Source organism: Podarcis bocagei (assembly GCF_964188305.1).
Source record: "Podarcis bocagei genome assembly, chromosome: 16".
Classification (NCBI taxonomy): Eukaryota; Metazoa; Chordata; class Lepidosauria; order Squamata; family Lacertidae; genus Podarcis; species Podarcis bocagei.
In genome coordinates this window covers 32,495,153-32,515,733 of record NC_138142.1, presented here as the reverse complement: position 1 = coordinate 32,515,733, position 20,581 = coordinate 32,495,153, and the positions used below count along the sequence as shown (strand labels likewise).

Here is a 20,581-nt window from a genome sequence, read left to right as displayed (position 1 = left end):
CAGCAACAAATAAAGAGGGAGCAGTTAGGACTGTGTACAACATACAGTGGTACCTCAGGTTAAGTACTTAATTCGTTCCGGAGGTCCATACTTAACCTGAAACTGTTCTTAACCTGAAGCACCACTTTAGCTAATGGGGCCTCCTGCTGCTGCCGCGCCGCTGGAGCACAATTTCTGTTCTCATCCTGAAGCAAAGTTCTTAACCTGAAGCACTATTTCTGGGTTAGCGGAGTCTGTAACCTGAAGCGTATGTAACCTGAAGCGTATGTAACCTGAGGTACCACTGTACATTTAAAGCGCATCTGGCCCCCTCCTAAAGAAACCTGAGGACTGTACGTAGTTTATTCCTGACAGAGCTGCGACTCCCAGCAGCCTTAATAAACTACGGTTCCTATGGGTTTTTTTGTGGAGGGGAGAGAACTCTGCCTCAAATACATGGTGTGTATGTAGCCCACGGTTGGTTGTGGAATTATTATACTGCATATACTATGGGCAATAAATAAAATGGACAAATTGACGTAGACGTAGGCACACTTTCGAGTTAGTCAGAACACTTCGGCATCCACCCAATAGGTTTCTTGCGTTCTGCGTAGCAAGAAGCGCCAGGACATTCGAGGAGGAGCAGGGGCTTTGAGGAAAGGGTTAATCTCTTGACACCGAAAATGAAGACAGCCGAGCGGCGCGGCCTTGCGCCTAATTTGCGAAGTGACGTAAAGACGCCAAGGAGCGTTCTGAACTCTTGCCACTAAAAAGCAGTCCAGACCCGTCCTCCCTAACGCTTATAGGGGGAAAAGGTTTGTTTTACGGAACGACCCGAAGGCATCCGGAAAAACACGAGTGGCCCTCGTCCATTTCCGGGTATGGTCAGCAGACGTCGCCCTCATTCATCCGTTGGTAGTATTGGGGGAGGGGGAAACTGGCCGGGGAAATCCCCGTCTCTTTCCGACCTCTTTTCCGTAAAAACCCGAGATGCTGTAAGGAAAGGCGTGTTCTTTCGACGAGCGAGAACCGGAAAAAGCCGAGGGTTTCCGAAGATTCCCGAGGGGGCTTTCCGGAGGTTCCCGAAGGACTTGAGGCTTGGCCGGCGCCGGCGCTCGCTGCGTGAGAGGGAGACGACAACGGCGGCGGGAGGCGATGAAGAGCGGCCGGGCCCGGAGTTCCTGAGGGGGCCGCGGCGGGCCGGGCCGGGAGGAGTCGAAGCGCCCCACAGGCGTCATGGCGGCCAATATGTACCGGGTGGGCGGTAAGGAAGGAGGGGGGGCGGGGGAGAGGGCTTTTTTTTTGCTGTGGGGGGAAAATGGGGGAGGGGCGAGACACGAGGGGAGGAGGGGTTGCTGGCTGGAGGGGAGAATGTGAGGGGAGAGGCAGGGAACGAAGGGGAAATTAATAGGTGAGGGGGGCTAAAGGGGTTCAGCACCAGGGGTTAAAGATAGAGAGAGAGGGCTGGTGGGGGAGGGGGGTGTCGGGGGTGCATTGAGGAGTTGGGGGAGGGGACCTTGTCTCACCGAGGAGGTGAGGGGGGCAGGAGGGCTAAAGGGAGGGGGGCTGGACCCAGGAAGTGGGACTAAGTTTATTTGTACAGTAATGTGAAAAGGAAGGGCTTATAAAAAAAAGCCACCATGGGCAGTATGGTGGAGGTTTGTGTGTGTGTTTATAAAGTTAGTTGTGGGGGCTGGGTTGTGGATCAGGGGGGTTGCTGAGAGGAGCAAGGAGGCTGGCTGAACTACCTAGTTTGTGGGGTAAAAGGGTTTGAAGAAATAAGGGGGATGCAAAAGAATTGTGGGGTGTTTGGGTGTGTGTGAAAGGAATAAGGGGGGGGGGGTTAGTTCCAAGCAGTGGGATGGAGACTTGAAGGGAGCTGGTTTTGGTAAAGTGAAAAGGGGTTAGTGAAGGAGGTTGGGGGTGTGGGGTGACTTTAAATTGGGGTGCTGTGGAGCAAAGGGTGTTCCTAAGGGGCAGGGAGGGGAGTTGTTGAATAAAATAGTTTGGGGTGGTTTGAGGTTTGTGAGGACTACATGGAGGCACTTGGGTCTAAACAGGTTTGGGATACTGGGGGCACTAAGAGGGTTTGTTCCAAATAGTGGGATAACGTTTGGAAATAGTTTATTTCAAGGTAATTGAGTGGAGGGAGGGTTTTTTTTGGGGGGGGCTAATACTGGAAGTGGTAAAATTAAGAAGCAGCAGGCATAGTGGTAGTGGTGGGACTTAAAGTGCATGTGGAGCAGGATGGCGAAAAATAGATATATGAAGGTTGGAGAATATTAAAGAGGTATAGGGAGGAAAGTGTTAAGAGGTCTAGTTTGAAGTAGTAACACAAAGATTGGAAACCCAAGGGGTTTGCTTGTGTGAATGCACATGGATGTGTGCATATTGGAGGGCAGTGTGAAAGAATAGGTTGGGCTACTGGGGATAAGATATGGGGCTGGGCAGGGGAGTTGGGGGCATGAAGGAGTTGGTTGGAGGACTCTGCTAATTATGTGATGGATGGGGCAGGCTTAAGAATTCAAAGCCTTTGGGAAAAGGTTTAACTTGAGGAGAGGTGGCGGTTTAAGAGTCTGGCCAACCCTTGTTTGAGTTTGGAATTTGGGTGAAAGAATTTGCGAGGGGGACACTAAAATTAAAGTATGGTGGGAAACATGATAATTTCCTCTCTCCCCTGCTAAACAGTTGGCTGCAGCAAGTGAGAAGAGGGTGAGCTGTTTTCAGTCTCAGATGTGGTGGTAGAGAAGTGAGGTCCAAAAGATTGGGGTGGGTGGGTGAAACCAGACTGGTGGGAAATTGGCGGTGTGTGTGTTAAGTATTGGTAGAAATGTCACGATCTGGTTAGTTGTACAGGGAGGTGTGAGGAGGATGTGGTTGGTTCTGGGAGAGAGTGGGAGCGAAGAAACAGATGGGGAAGGGCATAATACACTTAGGGGCCGCACAACTTAGAAGTTGAGCAAAGGGTCTTGTTGGATTTCAGCTGGGGGTAGTTAAAACTCTGGGCCTGTCAGACTGGGGGGCAGGGGAGGCAAGGAGAGTGGTTTGTGCGCGGAGTTAAGAACAGGATGCTAGAGAGTTGGTTTTAAGAGTCTGCAGTATGTGAGGTGCTGGAACCTTCATAGTCAGAAGCAATATAGATGATGGGGGGAAAGCACTGGAGAGAGCCATTTCTATGGTGCCTTGCTTACAGACTTCCAGGAGGCATCTGCTTGGGGTTTGTGATGCTGAACTAGGGTTGTAGCCAATGTTATTCCTACTCAGAGTAGACCTATTTAATTTAATAGCAATGACTAACAAAGGTTCATTCATTTCATTGGGTTTGCTCTGAGTGCAACTTAGCTGGAAACAACCCAGTGTTTTTCATCTTTGGTCAATTCAGAACACTCTGCCAATATAGCCCCACCCCCTTGCCATGATCAGTGCCTCCAGAATTCCCAGCATCACAGGGCCATAGGTCAATGATAGAGGGCACAGCTTGCTTGCAGAAGGACCCAGGTTCAAAAAGTTCTGGTAGCGGGGCTAGGAAAGACACATACACACAGGGCTTTTTTTCAGCTGGAGCTCATTGGAGCTCAACTCTGGCACGTCTCAGGTGGGTGCCATTGCCATTCTAAGAGAACAAGGGAGAAGTTCATAGTCAGCTCCAGCACCTCTTTTTCTAGAAAAATAGCATGGCATATACACACTCATATTTGTGTGCACACACAGGAGAGAGAGAGAGAAACATGCTACTTGCAGTCTGATTAGATAATAAGGGGCTGGATGGGCATATGTTCAATCGTCTCCCTTTCTTTTCCTTTCACCTTCAAGCTTCTCATTCTTGCATTTAAAGCCTGCTGCCCTCATTCCCTCCTACTCTCCTGTTCACAAGCTGTTGGACCCCTTAGTCACCTCTTCCCACTCTTATCTATCTCTTTAACCACCCTGCGGCTCCCTTGGCCTGGAATATCCTCCCTCTCCCTGGTGACAATTCCCCTCTCTTCTAGGCCCCTTCTCTGAAGACTTAACTACTTCAGCCAAATGGTTGGCTGCCATCCACCCTTTGCTTGCCCTCCCATTGTTACCTGACTCTCTCTCCAAGCCTGACTCCCCCCCCCCCCCGCTTCTTAATTTCTCCACCACCTCCTGTTTAATGTGGGCTGAATCTGAGTCACTCATATACTGTATTGCTTATAGTGGCTAGTACTGGTAGGAAAACAAAGAACTTATTGGTAGTGGTGGAAATAGGCCTTGTGGAAGTGCAGCAGGCAACCCAACCCTTTATTACATGTCAGACAAATGACTGGCAACCACACCTGGGTTGGGGCTTGGGGGCTTGGCTACTCTGGAGATCAGGGATGATAGTCTCTATATAGTTATATTGTGTGGCTGGCCAGCCTTCTGCACGATGGCTTTCACCTTCAGCATTCCCATAGTGATGATATTGGCTTGCTTTTATGTGATTGTCATAAAGATTCAAATATAGTTGTGAAACACTTTAGACAGAAAGGTTTCTAGCCTTTCCCTGGCTTTAGCCACTGATAGGTATGATTTGCACCTAACAAAAAACAAACACCCTATAACTCTGTGTGGAGGCAGCCTGCCTTTTGTAGCGTGTAAGAAATATGCAGATCAGGGAAATTTGCATGTAGTGCTTCTCTTAATGATTGGGAGAAGCAGAGCACTGAAGCCTCATTCCCTCATGAGGGTTGGTGAACCAGTGTCCCTCCAAAAACTGCTGGATTACAAAATCCAATACAGTGGCACCTTGGAACTCAGATGTAATCCATTCTGGAAGACTGTTAGACTTCTGAAATGTTCAAGTTCCAAGGAGCCAAAACTTTTGAGAATGGAGCCATTTGAGTTCCAAGGTACCACTGTAATTCTCAGTGGCCAGCAACATCATTGGAGAGCCAAAGGTTCCCAATCCCTTCCCTAACTATTAGAATAGATGTGAGGAACCTTTATTCCTCCTGATGGTGCTGTATTACAATGCCTATGAGCCCCAACATGTATGACCAATGGCCAGGGATGATAGGAGCTGTAGTTCCGCAACATACGAAGGTCCAAAGTTTCACCACACCTCCATTAGAAAATTCTGGTTTCTGCAGCTTCAGTAGGCTTTTCCCCGCACCCAGCGCTTTCAGGCTCACCTTTTTAAAGGTTCAAATTCTGCTTGCTTTAAAAAGTGGGAAATGAAAGATGCTTATATTGAACTCTTCGTCTTGCTGTCAAATTCCATGGGGGTACCCACAGCATAGCTGCAGAGAAGTGGGAGGTTCACAGCCCTGAGTGTGGGACGGACAGAGGGTGCTGTGGCGGGTGGGGCTGAGCTGCAGGGTGGCAAGTCTTGAGGCTGGGCTAGAGAGGAGAAGTACTGAATAGTCTTTGTCCTGGATAAAATGGGATGGGCTGACCTACATTAGATAAATCTTCATATTTTTCCTAAGGCACTTTGATGGGTTTGATGGATATAGTATTCCTATACGCAGTACAGTGGTACCTCAGGTTACATACGCTTCAGGTTACATGCACTTCAGGTTACAGACTCAGCTAACCCAGAAATAGTACCTCGGGTTAAGAACTTTGCTTCAGGATGAGAACAGAAATCGTGTTCCGGCGGCGTGACAGCAGCAGGAGGCCCCATTAGCTAAAGTGGTGCTTCAGGTTAAGAACGGACCTCCGGAACGAATTAAGTACTTAACCCGAGGTACCACTGTATGTGCTTGAGCAATGGCTACTAGCTATGGTGAATGAACAGAACCTCCATGTTCAAAGGCAGTCTGAAAGGGAAGGTGGTTGCTTTTGTGACATGCTTAGAGACTTCTTAGAAGCATTCTTGTTGGCTGCTGTGGGAAATGGGATACTTTACGCAAATGGCCTTTGAAGTAATCCAGCCAGGCTTTTCATATATTCTTGAGGTGTATCTATGACAACTCCTGGAGGTGTCAAGAGCATGGGCTGTAAATGGGCAAGTCTTTAGTTCAAATCTCAGCTCGGCCATGAACTTGCCAGGTAGTATTAAACAATCTCCCCAGTCTCAGGCCCTTATCTGTACAGCATAACAGGGATAATAGTCCTTCTGGCCTATTTTACAGAGGGGCTATCAGGATCGGTCCAATCAGGGACAGACAGAAGGTGATTGAGAACTCCTGATCGATTTCTGGATGATTTGCGTAGCTCAGCAAGGGTCTTTGACATTTCATTATTTAACAAAACCAGCAACAAAAAGAGTTCCCCACCTTCCTTCAAATAGGCTTCTGAAATGAGTAAAGCCTGGGGAGAATCCAGGAGCAAATTTTCATGTGAAAGGACATGGAGGAGGTAATTTCTTACAACTTCCAGGGCTGAGCATTACCAATGCCTTCTCCACTGGCAGTGCTTTGTACCTGTTTCTAATTGGTAGACTTTGAAGGTCTCTTGTAAATAAAAAAAAGCACAGGTTGCTTGCACAATTTACCTTTGATGCACATTCAAAGCACATACCTCCCCCCAAAATAATAATCCTGTGAGCTGTAGGTTATCCCTTACAGAGCTACAATTCCCAGCACCCATAATAAATTGCAGTTATCAGAATGTTCTTTAAAGGTATGGTGTGTACACAGCCACAGTCCTGAAGTGTACCTGCCTTGGCTTAAATAACATCCACGAAGCATTTAAAGCAGGGTTGGGGAACCTGTGGACCTCCAGACTACAGTTCCTACGATCCCTGACCATAGGCCATGCTGGCTAGTGTTGATGAAAGGTGGGATCCAGCAACATCTGGAAGACCACAGAGCACCCTAGGAGGAAAAAACGTTAAACATCCACTTACATTGTTGTTTCAGGAGCCAGTGTCTCCTGAGAATACGTTCCTGCTTTCCAGCTGCTGCTGCTTCCACTCCATCATTGCCTTTTGTTTTGCCCCTCTTACAGATTATGTCTACTTTGAGAATTCCTCTAGTAACCCCTACCTCGTCCGCCGCATTGAGGAGCTCAACAAGGTAATGACAGCACTGGTTGTGGGAGGCAGAGAGATGGGGTAGGGGGGTGCTGGGCTGCATGCCTTGGGGGTGCTGGACCTATTGTAGCCAAGGAAGCCAGGATATTTGGGAGCTGGGGGAGCATGGGGGTGAAGTAGGAAGCTGCTGGGTGTGGTAAGGCACTTGAAAAGGATCCCGGTAGTCCCCATGACTCAGAAGCCATAAGTTTTGTGGTCTGAGACCTCTGGAGCTTTCTTCCGCTTGAGGTTACATAGGCAGCCTTCAGGTGCATGGCAAATACTTCCTTATTCCAATGGGTATTTTTAAGGTAGTGTTGATGTTCAGGTTTATGGTGAGTTTTCATTCTCTGTGTTTACTTTTATGTACTTAGACTGGCTAATGATTAAGTGGTATAGAATTGCCTTACATAAATAAGAACAAGATCTTGCCTGCCCACTAATAAACAGCGTTGCCCCTCTGCTTCTACCCCCAGACGGCCAATGGCAATGTGGAGGCCAAAGTGGTCTGCCTGTTTCGACGGCGTGATATATCCAGTAGCCTCAACAGCCTAGCTGACAGCAATGCCCGTGAGTAGGGGGGTCCCTGGTGTGATTTGCGTGTTCTTTGGAGCCAGTAGCTGCGGAGTATATTTGGGTTGGGGGGGCGAGATGTTGCACCGGGCCTGTTGGGCTGGGTAGCGCGTGGGCCGTGTGTCTGGGAATGAGCCTTTGGCAGCCTCTCTGGTGACACCGGCTGTGCTGGAGGAGGTTGTGGGGGGAGAGGAGAGGCACAGAGGTGGATAGGGAGCTGTTGCCCTCAGGCTGGAGCAAGAGGAGGAGGGAAGCCACCTCGGAAGAGAAAACAAGAAAGGAGTGTGTGAAAGGCTGCCCTACCCTCTTTCCCAGAGCAGTTGCATCTGAGAGCCCTGGGAAGCTTCTTTCTATCCTAGCAGAAGTGGAGACTTAAGTAGATTGATTTGGGGGAGGGTGTCTTTATTTCTCTCCACCTGCTTGCTCACAGATCCAAAATACAGAGCAGCAGTTAGTTGCTGGCTGTTTGCATAATACATTGACTCTTTTAAAAACTTTGGCAGGGGTCGGATAGGAGAATAAGGTGCATGTAGGTTTGGAAACTTTATGCTTTCTTCCGTTGGAGAGGGGCCTTTAAGGTCTTTGCGGAACTAAATCCCGGTGGTGAAGGCCAGGAGGTGATATCTGCCTCTGGCCCTTATAAAGCTTAGCCTTCTCTGAATCCTGGCACTGTCGTCAGCTGCTGAAGGGTTAACAGAAGTAGGATGGGGTGGGAGGAGCTTGCATGACTGCTTAGGGCTTCCTGGCCTCTTGGAGCAGGGGCTGTGACCTTGACTCTGTCCAATCAGGCCAGAGGAGGAGGAGGAGGAGGGCTGGTTCAAGGCTGCCTCTAACCCACAGGCCCACCTTTCCTTTGCAGAGGGTTTCCTGAGTCAAAAAGCAGGGGCGGGAGGGGAGGGTGGAGTAAGCATCCTTCAAGTCCCTCCCTGGGACTCTGCCAAGTTCTGAGAAGCAGAAGGGGGTTGGGAGAACAATGCGCCTCTTGGTGGACGCTGCTTCTTGGCTGCTTCTAGGAGGGTGGCTGAGTGTGTGTGTGTGTGTGTGTGTGTGTGTGTGTGTGTAGACAGAGAGAGAAACTGACATGCAGGCACATGCTGTGTTGCTGGAAAGGGGAGCGGAAATGACGACCCTTTGACAGCAGCGAGTAGGGCACTGTTGTTTTTTTAATAAAAAGGGAAAATTTGGGTTGCTATCCTAATCCTGCTTAATTTGGGAGTAAGCCCCATTGGAGTCAATAGACTCCTGAGTGAACATGGCTAGATGTATGCTGGGAAATGATCAAAAGGTTGGAGTATCTGAGGTGCTTTAGTAGTTGGTTTTTTTGTGGGGGGGGAATTGATTGGGTCGGGGATCATTATAGGTGTTACAATTGGAGGAGGGAAAGTATTTCTCTCTTTCTCATAGTACTAGAACTCAGGAACACCCAGTGAAAGTGAGGCAGTCGATTCAGGGCAGACAGAAGGCTTTTCACGCAATGTGTAATTAATTAAACGATGGAAGCCGCTGCCATAGGATGTGGTGGTGGACTACAACCAATGTGGCTTTTAAAAGAGGATTAGACAAACTTCTTCTTCTTTTTCACCTTGCTCTTCAACCAGAAAAGGTTCCTAGAATAGCTTATTATTGTTTGTCGGAGGGGAGTTTTGCTTTGTTTTATTATGTATTTTGTATTTTTATGTTGTGAACTGCCCTGTGATGATGTCCAGTTGTCAGTAACACAATCTCTGCCTGCAGGGTAACTATCTGCAAGATAAGAGACCACAAGGAACAAGGGATGGGGACTAACAAGGGGTGGAAAGAAAGCCCAGGCACCAGTTCTTAAACCTGTAGTACAGTGGTGCCTCGCAAGACGAAAATAATCCGTTCCGCGAGTCTCTTCGTCTAGCGGTTTTTTCGTCTTGCAAAGCAACCCTATTAGCGGATTAGCGCTATTAGCGGTTTAGCGGATTAGCGGCTATTAAAGGCTTAGCGGCTAAAAGGCTATTAGTGGCTTAGAAAAAGGGGGGGAGCGAAAAAAAATCGGAACACTCACAAGACGTTTTCGTCTTGCGAAGCAAGCCCATAGGGAAATTCGTCTTGCGAAGCAGCTCAAAAACGGAAAACCCTTTCATCTAGCGGGTTTTCCGTCTTGCGAGGCATTTGTCTTGCGGGGCACCACTGTACTTAAAACAACTAGCTGGGATGGAAACAATGTAGGGTAGCCTGATGGCATCACCCTTGCTAGGTGACTTTGTGGGAGAGCTAAAGGCAGCTGGTCTCTTGGCAGAAGTGCTTCTCTTTTCTCCCTTTGTTCTACAGCCTGGTGGACTCATAGGTAAAGGTAAAGGGACCCCTGACCATTAGGTCCAGTCGTGACCGACTCTGGGGTTGCGGCGCTCATCTCGCTTTATTGGCCGAGGGAGCCGGCGTACAGCTTCCGGGTTATGTGGCCAGCATGACTAAGCTGCTTCTGGCAAACCAGAGCAGCACACGGAAACGCCATTTACCTTCCCGCTGGAGCGGTACCTATTTATCTACTTGCACTTTGACATGCTTTCGAACTGCTAGGTTGGCAGGAGCAGGGACTGAGCAATGGGAGCTCACCCCGTCACGGGGATTCGAACTGCCAACCTTCTGATTGGGAAGTCCTAGGCTCTGTGGTTTAACCCACAGCGCCACCCGTGGGAGAATAAATGTATTAACTAAGCATGATACTGAGAATAGAACCTCCATGTTCAAAGGCAGTATACCTGTTTGAATTTAATTTATCACCATTAGATCCAAGCCTTTCTCCAGGGAGTTCAGGGAGGCAAACCCCATTTAAACTCACAACAGTGCTGTGATTTTAGGCTTTGGGTGTCAATGTGTGATGGAACGAGAGGCCACCCAATGAACTTTGTGACAAGCAAGTATTAAAACTCACATTCTCCAAGTCCTGTGTTTTAACTATTGGCACTCTGGCTCTCAGACATTAGAGAGAAACAGGAGAGGGCCCTTACATTTCTGCACTGCATGTGAGTTTCCATATACGTCTAACTGGTTGCCATTGGAAGCGGAGTGTTGGGTTGGGTGGGCCCTTGATTTGATCCAGCAATCCGGTTTTTATGTATTTTGAAAAGCCTGATTTTAGCCTTTTGAGTAGTCTCCATATTGATTTGGGATGATTTCTGGCTAAATCAAAGGAGCCACACTTTGCAGTTTCTGGGGGAGATGGAATTCCTGTAAGTGAATACCGTTACCTTCTGCCTCTTTCACCCCAAAACAGGAGAATTTGAAGAAGAGTCCAAACAGCCTTCAGTGTCGGAACAGCAGCGGCACCAGCTAAAACACCGGGAACTCTTCCTTTCACGCCAGTTTGAGTCTCTGCCCGCTACCCACATACGGTGAGGAGAGGCTGGAGACAATTGTTATATATCACTATATTTGTATAACACTATTAATTAAAAAAAAATCAAACAACCATACAGACACAGTTGAGAGATCTGCTAGGCTAGACGCAGGTTCTGTTTTTCTTTGCAGGGGGAAATGCAGTGTTACGCTGCTCAACGAGACAGACATCCTCAGCCAGTACCTGGATAAAGAGGTGAGGCAGGTTGCGTAAAAAGGAATGTATGTGGCTTCTTGCAGAGTCCCAGTGTTCTGGACTTGGGATAAAAGGGTATCATCCCTCATCTCCGTCAAACAGAATAGTAGGGAAGGCAGCCCCCCCACTTCTGTTCTCTTTAGGCTTTGCAGAAGGAGTGAAGACATCCTCCTACTGCCAGAAACTGAAGAGACTGAGGGTTTTAAGCGTACCTCCTTTTAACTTGCCATGTCCCTTTTCCCTCCCAGGATTGTTTTTTCTATTCGCTGGTCTTCGACCCAGTTCAGAAGACTCTTCTAGCTGACCAGGGTGAAATCCGGGTTGGCTGCAAGTATCAGGCAGAGATCCCAGAGCGGCTGGCGGAAGGTGAGCAAGGAAAACACACACACACACACACACACACACACACACACACACACACACATCCCTTGATCACTGAGCAAAAAGAAAGAAAGAAAAGTACTTCCCTCGGTTGGTGGGATCATGACGGTCTGTGCATTGACAACCCCTCTCTCATACTCCCTCAGGAGAATCAGACAATCGAAACCAGCAGAAGATGGAAATGAAGGTGTGGGACCCTGACAACCCTCTTACTGACCGGCAGATTGACCAGTTCCTTGTGGTGGCTCGGTGAGATCCTGCTGGGGGGTGTTTTGGCTCCTCTTGCCAGTCTAGCTCCAGCTCCTGCGGGTCATTAACCCTCCCTTTTCTTCCTTCAATGCCAGGGCTGTTGGCACCTTCGCTCGCGCCCTTGACTGCAGCAGTTCCATCCGGCAGCCCAGCCTTCACATGAGCGCGGCTGCCGCCTCCCGTGACATCACGCTGGTGAGGGGGCGAGGAGGGAGAGAAGGGCAATAGCTGTGGGTGGGGCATGACGGGTGGGGCAGGGCTGCATATTATGTAGAGGTAAAAAAACTGCACCCAAGCCCTAGGTTGGGAAGAGCCAAGGGTTGAATCCAGTGTCAGTTCTCCTCCAATCCATGGAAGTTACTAGGCATTACTAACTTGGATCCATCAATTACAGTAGGTCTGCTCTGTTGGATACAACTCCGAGATTTGCAAAATGCTAATTAAAAACCATGCCAATTCACTTATTTTCACAAAACTGTCTTTTTAAACAAACAAACAACAAAAAACAGCTTGGTATAATTTATTCAGTTAAGACAGTTGAGGGAGAAGGAAGTCTTCTACTGACATTTGGATCCATATTCAAACATCCCTCTAGCATTGTTTTCAAGCCTGTGTTTGCAACCATAAGGACTAGGAGCTCAAGTCAAACACCGCACAAAACCATATGTTAACCATAGAACCAACTGGTCTCTGAGCTTCCTTATTTAAAAGGAGCAAGCCATGGTTGTGAGGCTGCTTGTCTGCTCCCTTGCCCCGGCCCCAATCTGCTCAGCAGTCTGCAGAGGCCTCCAGAGGCAGAGCAGTGGCTACAACTCAGATTTGTTGATTCAGATATGGCACCAAACTATAGCATCATCTGCTTAACAAACCATGGTTTGGTAGCCGATTGCAAATCATGGTTTCTCAATTCAAACTTTGCGTCCAACCATTACAGCTAAGTTTCCTTGAGCTGATGTGGGGGGCCTGAGATTCCGAGGAAACTTAAGTTCTGAATCCAGTGCTACATTCAGCAGACTGCACAATCCCAAGTCGCACAACTGCCTTCTGTTCTCTATCTCTTCTGTCCCCTTCTGTCTTGGCAGTTCCATGCAATGGATACATTGCAGCGGAATGGCTACGACCTGGCCAAGGCTATGTCAACACTGGTGCCCCAAGGAGGCCCCGTGCTGTGCAGGGACGAGATGGAGGAGTGGTCGGCTTCCGAAGCCATGCTCTTTGAGGAGGCCCTGGAGAAATACGGCAAAGATTTCAATGACATCCGGCAGGACTTTGTGAGTTGGGGCTATGAGTTGGGTGGAAAATAATGGTCAGAGTCTCCTGTGGCTCAACTTTTTACCCCCCCCCCTTTCCGTTCCCCCCAAAACAGGGAAGGGTGTCTTCTCCCCCACTCTTGGAAAAGGGACATAATCATTTCTCCTCCTGATAAGCAGACAGACCCACTTTCTAATTTGCCCCAGAACTCAGTCTTTGGGATGCTTGTAAAACTGGTATTGTGTACAGACGTAGTTTTAAACTGATGTGCCGTGGCACCCTGAGGCTCCTTGGATGATGGTTTGGGAAGCCATGGGCAGCGCCAGCCTCTGTCCCTTCTCCTTCCCTATCTCCTTTTAATAGATAGATTAGGTTGCGTGTGTAAGATTGATAGAAATGGCCACGCGTGGCAGAAGCAAGCATAGCAATACCTACAAAGCGCACCTCACAGGAAATGTAGTTCCCAAGCCCCGCCTCCACCTAGGAGGGGGCTACAGTGCCCACAGGCAGGCTGAAGGGGAGCTGCAGAAAGAATGTAGTTGGTCAAGGGAGCTATGGACTCCGAAAGGTTGAAAACCTGGTGTGCAGAGTTCCTTCTCTTCCAGATTCCAACTGCTTCCTTAACTGTAGTTCGTCCCCACCAACTGGAGGGCTGCCCAGGGTCAAATGCCGGCTCCCCCTCCCCCCCCAAACTGGTGGGTTGGGCCAGTAACTGTGCATTCCCTTGAAGTCTTGTCTCTCTTGCAGCTCCCGTGGAAGTCCCTTGCCAGCATTGTGCAGTTCTACTACATGTGGAAAACCACGGACCGATACATCCAGCAAGTGGGTGAACTGATTTCTGCAGAGCTTTTGGGGTTTGGCAGTGGGGGGAGAAGGGACCATGGCTGGGGTGGGAGAGTCCCGTTCTTTGCCCAGAGGCTGCACCGGCCTGTGGACCCCCCTAACCAAGTGGCTTTGATAACATGAGACTCAAGCAGAGACCCCACAAAAGGCAGCATGTCTTGACCGTCCCACGTTCTCCTTTTCCTTATAGAAAAGGTTGAAAGCAGCGGAAGCTGACAGCAAGCTGAAGCAGGTGTACATCCCCACCTAGTGAGTATTCCCCACCCACCTCAGGGACCAGCAGGGACAGATGCGTCCAGAGTTCAGCCTGGCCTCTTTAACAGCATTTGTCTTCTTCCCCCATCCCTTCCACACCACCCAGCACAAAACCCAATCCAAACCAAATCATCTCTGTGGGCTCCAAGCCTGGCATGAACGGGGCTGGCTTCCAGAAGGGGCTGACCTGCGAGAGCTGTCACAGTGAGTACCTACCGGGGGGGGGCATTGTATCTCTGAGGACAGGGAAATGGCAGAAGCACAGTGCAAATGGGTTGCAGCGTTGCAGTGTTTCACCCAGTGTGGGTGGGCTTTGTGTTGGTTCACCCACCTGAGTTATTTGCCTCCTAACTTGGGTGGGGTGGGGTGGAGAGGATCTAGGGTTTCACCTGTCTGAGTCCATGACCCCTCTGCCTCCCTTTTGCCCCACAGCCACCCAGTCAGCACAGTGGTATGCTTGGGGTCCCCCCAACATGCAGTGCCGCCTGTGTGCCTCCTGTTGGATCTACTGGAAGAAATATGGGGGCCTGAAGACCCCGACACAGCTCGAGGGAGCGGCCCGCAGTGTCACGGTAAAGCCTGCTCTAGTATCGCTAGTCCCTGATTTGAACCTGAAGTATAACATTTGCTGTCTTCACCGAAGCCTCTAAAATTGCTATATTCTTCTGGGTTCTACCTGTAATGGCTACTAGCAGCAGCAAATTTAACAGTGAAGGGGACTTTGCTCAGAGGATTTCCTAGCCACATCGTTCTTATCTCTCCATGAAAGCAGCTTTGTCCAGGAACAAATGGTTGGCTTTTTAGAGTTTGATACCACATTGGCAGGTGGTACAGTGCTGGCCTCTTTTTGTTATGTTGTCATTGACGTAGCTGGCATCTTGCCACATGCTGGTTCTTTCCTATTCCCTTTACTTTGGGTGGGGGCAGTCATTCGCTTTGCAAGCTGAGCAGGGATCTCACCATATTGCCCCTTTCTCCCGTTTTCCAGGAGCCACACTCCCGGGGCCACATGTCTCGGCCAGAAGCCCAGAGCCTCTCTCCCTACACGACCAGCGCCAACCGGGCCAAGCTTCTAGCCAAGAACCGGCAGACCTTCCTGCTGCAGACCACCAAGCTGACCCGCATTGCACGCCGCATGTGCCGGGACATCCTGCAGCCGCGCCGGGCTGCCCGTCGTCCATACGCACCCATCAACGCCAATGCCATCAAGGCAGAGTGTATGTTTTGTGTGTGTGCTGGAGAAGGGCTGCTTGGAACAACGGAGGAGCTGGCGGATCTCATTCCTGTTGTTTGCTCTCCCCTCCAGGCTCTATCCGGCTTCCCAAGGCCGCAAAGACACCCCTCAAAATTCACCCTCTGGTGCGGCTTCCGCTGGCTACCATTGTCAAGGAGCTAGGTAAGGAGACAGGGGTCGGGCTTATGTCTCACATCTCTTGACGTTGGCCTGATCTCCAAATCACAATTATTGCCACAGGTTTGTGCACTCCTTTCTCATGTATGAATTCCCTTCTCCCTTCTATGGTTTTGCTGTGATGTTCAAATCAAGCAAAAATATGACTGGGATTAACTGGGATTTCCTCCAAGCCATGATTTGCAGACAATCCTGACTTTCTGTGAATTCCAAATCATGGGACATAAGGAATTACCTACACCCCCACCGAGCAGTCCACCACCCATTTGAAGATTGTGTCCCTGAATATTGGTTGCTGGGAATTGCAAGTGGGGAGAGTTGCTATTGCACTCAGCGTCCGCTTGTGGGCTTCCTTATGGGCATCTGGTGGCCCACTGTGAAAGCAGGATGCTGGACTAAATGGGCCATTGGCCTGATCCAGCAACCAGGCTCTTAGGTTCTTATGGTGTCTTGGAATAGGGGAGAGAGGAAGCTTTGGCCCAAACAAGCTAGTTTCCCCTTCCAAAAACATCAGATGTTTATAAGAAAACATATCTCCCAAAAATGGGAAGCAAGACCACTAGGGGAAAGCCTGTGTTTCTCTTCAGCAGTTGCCCACCTAAGACAATGCTCTTGTTCTTCCAGCTGCACAGGCTCCCCTGAAACCAAAAACCCCCCGAGGCACCAAGACGCCCATCAACAGAAACCAGCTGACCCCGAACCGAGGCCTGGCTGGCATCGTGGGCAAGCGGGCGTACGAGAGTGTGAGTGCCGCTGGGCTCTGGAAGGTGGGCATCGAAGGGCGGCGGTAGCATTTGGGTGTGATTGAGTGTGATGTTATGGAGACGTTGGGCAGGGAGAAGGGGTGTAATAGCAGAGAGTGTCAAAGGATTGTGTCCGATGTTAACCGCACTCAGAGTGCACCTGTTTAAATGAATGAACACAACCAAATTGGTTCCATTGAAATCAGTGAGCCTTCTCTAAGTGGAGCTTGGGTGGGTACCACCTTACAGTTCTGAAAGTTTATTTTGTGTGCTTGAGGGAGGGGGAGACCCAGACATTTGAAACCCTAAAAGGGGCAGAAAAGGTAAATAATATTTTTAAAAAACAAACTGCAAAATGGTTAGTGTTCACTGTGGCTGATGCTACTTAAATTTCCCATAACTCCTTTTTCTTTTTCTCTTTGGGAGTGTAGGAATTTATTGTTTCTGGGGGGGGAGTCTTTGTTCTTTCTGGGCCTACAGCTCTCTCTCTCTCTCTCTCTCTCTCTCTCTCTCTCTCTCTCTTTCTCTTTCTCTTTCTCTCTCTTTCTGTAAGTTCCTCTCTGCAGTTGGTGGGGAGGATGGGTAGCCAGTTTCCCCCAGCCAGGCAGCATAAGACTCCCCCTCCCATTTCGGGGCAGGGTGAGACTGACTCAGGATGGAGGGGGGGAGGGCGGGAGCCAGCAAGAGGTGGACACTGCCTTTGGGGTTTCCTCTCGCTGATAGCTCTATGTGCGACTGGGTGCAGGTGGCAGGGGGCGGGCTCCCCTTCTCGGCCAACGGGCGGCCCATGACTTCCGGAATGAGGTCGAGCACTCAGCCTGCCATCAAGCGTCAGAAGCTGAACCCGGCCGACGCCCCCAACCCAGTCGTTTTTGTGGCTACCAAGGACACCAGGTACTGGGGAAGGGATTTAAAACCAAAAAAATGCAGTTGGGGTGAGCAGGAAGGCGATGGAAAGGGTGGCGCAGTGGGCAGGGTGTTTAGCTTATCCCTTCTCTGGCACAGGGTTGGTACGGGCCTCTTCTGTTCAGGGCTCCTGCCTCAGATATGGAGTTTTGTGCCAGTTTTCTTATCAGGAGCAAACAAATAAAAAATGGAATTCCCTTCCCTCCCCGCAAGTCCTGACAGCTATTGCTGTGTGCTGCATAATGTCCTTGGGACATTTACCCACTTAACCACCCCTCTTTTCTGCAAGAACTCTAGGCGCAGAGAGATGCTCCACTCTTCCAGACGGTCAAGGGCCCTAGGGCAAGAGGTAGCAACCCAGCCTGTAATTCACCTGGGATATTTTAGTCAGGTTGTTGCACAATAGTGGATTCTCTCTCTCCTCCACCTTTCTGCCACAAACAGGGTGTGATTAATGTGCAAAGAAATGTAGATTTTACTTGATTTATTTGTTACATATTTTTGGGTACCCATTAAATTCTGGAGATTTTAGATAAGGGTGTCAGGTGCCAAAAGCTCAGAAGGAAATATGCACGAGGCCCCAGTGTGTGCTTCTGCTATTCCCCATTGGACCAACGAGGTCTAGAAAATGGCCCTTCTACGTTTTTAAATGGATGCAAAGAAGTTCAGAAACCCTGGCATGTGGAAGTATGTCCCTCCTAGCCGTCATACACAGCTTCTGTCGCAGAAGCAACAACCTATGCCTCATAATTGTTTGTGCCCAAGACACAATCTCCCTTTTTTTTAAGGTTTTATTTTCAAAAATGGCAGATGCTACAAGTTGTGTAGCTTTGGCCCTAGCAACAAGGTTTTATAAATCCTGTCCGTTGCTGTTTAGAGACAATCCCAATCTCAGACCAGAGCTACAGTTGAGGGGAAAGGGAGTTTAAAAAATACAAGCGACAATAGGTGCTGGGAGGGGTTGAAATAAAATATTGTTTATGGGCCCCACAAAAACTGGACTGGCCAGGTGTAGGGGTTGATTCTGGCGCTGCCCTGCCAGGCTGCTCACTGCGTCTTCCATCATCTGAGGCGCTGCATGCACCACGCGTCCTGTCCTCTTTGGTTAGGCTCTGCAGTGTTTGTGCCCCTGACGCCTGCGCCCCTTCTGCTTTCCTTCCCCCAGGGCGCTCCGCAAGGCCCTGAGCCACTTGGAGATGCGCCGTGCTGCCCGCCGGCCCAACCTGCCGCTCAAGGTGAAGTCAGTGCTGCCCCTCCGGCCTGTAGCAGCTCCTCTGGTACCCGTACCCCCAGCCCATCCTGCCAGCACCAGCGAACCCATCATCCTGGAAGACTGAGTGCTGTCGCTTCTCTGGCGCCCCCTCTAGGATCCTTGTAGCCATCTCACCCGACACCAACACCCCTTTCCCGCCTCCAAGGCCTGTCTGGCAGAGAGAACTTCAGAGCTCCAGTTGCCAAGCGTTTGCTGGGATTGGGCAGGCGGGAGGGGGGCATCTCTTTCTCTTTCCCTCCCCTCCCCCCCCCCGCAAAGTTGGATACTGGACACCCTTCATTTCCCCCCTTTTTATATATATATGTATTTTTTAATTTCCACGTTTTCCCTTCCTTTTTTTACCCTCCCCTAACAATTCAGACTTGCGCACAAAGCTGGCCACTTCCCTCCCCTCCCCATGGCAGCACTGTAAATGCAAGTTGTGCCCTCTTCTGTGTGTGTGTGTTTGGGGGTCAGGGTGGAGAAGACTGTAGGGATGGCATGGACTTGGGGAAATACAGAACCCCTTTCAGAGTGACTTCCATTCCACCCCTGCAGCTGTTTTTCCTTCTTCTTTTTTGTGTCTATGTCTCCCCCCCCCCCTTTTTTTTAAAGTTGCCCTCTGGTCCCAAATACCCATGTATCTGGGAAAAGAGGGGCAGCCCCAGCTGTCTGTAAACATGGCTACCCTTGCCCCTCCCCTCAAGCCTTTGACAAGCCCATTTTTTGTACATGGTTTGGAGAGGAAAAAAAGTCAGGTTTTTTTAAGTCAACCTCTTACTGGTTCTTATAGCAACAAAATAAATAAATGCTGTTTTCTTCACACCTTCCTCTCCTCTCTTTTTTTCCTTTTGCGTGTGAGGGAGCTTGTTTTGGGAAAACTTGGTGCATGTGTGTTGCTCCTTACAGGGACAAAAGGGTTTCACTTTATTGCCTTGTGTTAAGAGTGGATAGCCAGGACCTACGTAGGTTATGCCCCCCCCCCCTCCTTTCTCCCTTCGGGAACTGGTAGGCAGGAAAACCTGGAATGGCCCTTCTAAATTTTGCAGATGCAGGGAAGAGAACATCACTCACTACTTAGATAAGACACACAGATAAAGTGAGAGAATTAGCTTTTTGTCCTTGAACTGGTATTTGCTGAGGACAGGATAGAAAGTATCAGGGAGGCTCTCATAGACTCAGTATGTTCACAGTCCGTTAAAAAACACCTGTGCTTTTCAGAGGCTTGTCCTCCCAGTGTAACGACTCCGGCTTCAACCCTGGAAAAACACTTGGAGGCTCAGTTTAACTTTTCATTTCAATGGAAATAAGTCCTCACTTTTACCAGTTTCATCCCTGCCGTGTCGATGTGGGCCCTAAAAAAAATCAGTTAATCCACACAAGAGGATGGTGGAAACGGCACTGCCTTTCTGCTCTTAGCCCAGACAGTCTTCTAAGGCAAATCCCTTCTCTGACAGGCCCTACAGCTCTCTGCTAATCTCCCTTCTCAGTCCTCATCTGGGATTAAACTATTCAGATTATAGAAATGCCTGTAGACTAATGTCCGTTCTGGTTGTGAACGGCATAAAATGCACAGCGGCTTTTCAGGAACATTGGGAACCTTTCCTGCTGAAGACAGGCTGTAGTGATGGAGGGGGGGGGGGAGAGTGAGATCTTCAGGAAATCAAGAGACGCAGCATGGGGCCGGTGTTGGAGGAACAGGAAGCCATACAGAGCCAGGGGGTTGCGCCATCTCCCGCCCCCGCTTTCTTACCCAGCATAACCCACATGCTTCCTACTCATAACTGTACTGGTCTCTGGAGTGAGGATTTGAAAGTTTCAGAATGAAGGGGGTGTTGGCTGTGATTGGTGACACAGTAACCCGAATCCCTCATGAATTGCCACAAGTTTGGCAACCTACATGTTTGGGCTTTGTACTAAACCACATTCTGGGACCCTGGTGCCCCTTTTCTTTTCAGGGGCCTGCATCATCTGGAGCAGGGATTTCTAAACTTCTTTCCCTCACGAACCACTTGAAAATTGCTGAGGGTCTCTGTGGACCACCTAATGTTACTGTTGCGCCTCTTGTAGCAACTGTAATGTGCTGTGCTAGCTGCTCTAGGAATTTTAGTTTGTATTTTTATTGATTTTATTTCTTATACAATAAAATACAGTATTCCACAGAATTCAGACTGTAGTACAGTCAAATGAAATATGAACTCTTGCATACTTTCTC

At 49.4% G+C, this 20,581-nt stretch overlaps 1 protein-coding gene across 3 annotated transcripts; it reads left to right on the top strand.

The window, feature by feature from the left end:
* The first annotated feature begins 1,075 nt into the window (after positions 1 to 1,075).
* Positions 1,076 to 19,191, top strand: MTA2 (metastasis associated 1 family member 2). Of its 3 annotated transcripts, none has more exons than XM_081173295.1 (18): positions 1,076 to 1,243; positions 6,877 to 6,944; positions 7,417 to 7,510; positions 10,758 to 10,875; positions 11,012 to 11,075; positions 11,324 to 11,441; positions 11,603 to 11,705; positions 11,801 to 11,900; positions 12,788 to 12,976; positions 13,704 to 13,778; positions 13,990 to 14,048; positions 14,161 to 14,258; positions 14,487 to 14,626; positions 15,043 to 15,271; positions 15,361 to 15,450; positions 16,090 to 16,232; positions 16,954 to 17,102; positions 18,280 to 19,191. In XM_081173295.1, exons 1-18 carry the CDS (start codon positions 1,216 to 1,218, stop codon positions 18,449 to 18,451), a joined length of 2,037 nt encoding a protein of 678 aa, XP_081029421.1. In that variant the 5' UTR covers positions 1,076 to 1,215; the 3' UTR covers positions 18,452 to 19,191. The 3 variants fall into 3 exon arrangements, with proteins under 3 accessions (XP_081029421.1, XP_081029422.1, XP_081029420.1); XM_081173294.1 differs by having other exon boundaries at positions 1,154 to 1,243; positions 16,090 to 16,208; XM_081173296.1 differs by lacking the exon at positions 16,954 to 17,102 and having other exon boundaries at positions 16,090 to 16,208.
* The last annotated feature ends 1,390 nt before the right edge of the window (positions 19,192 to 20,581 follow it).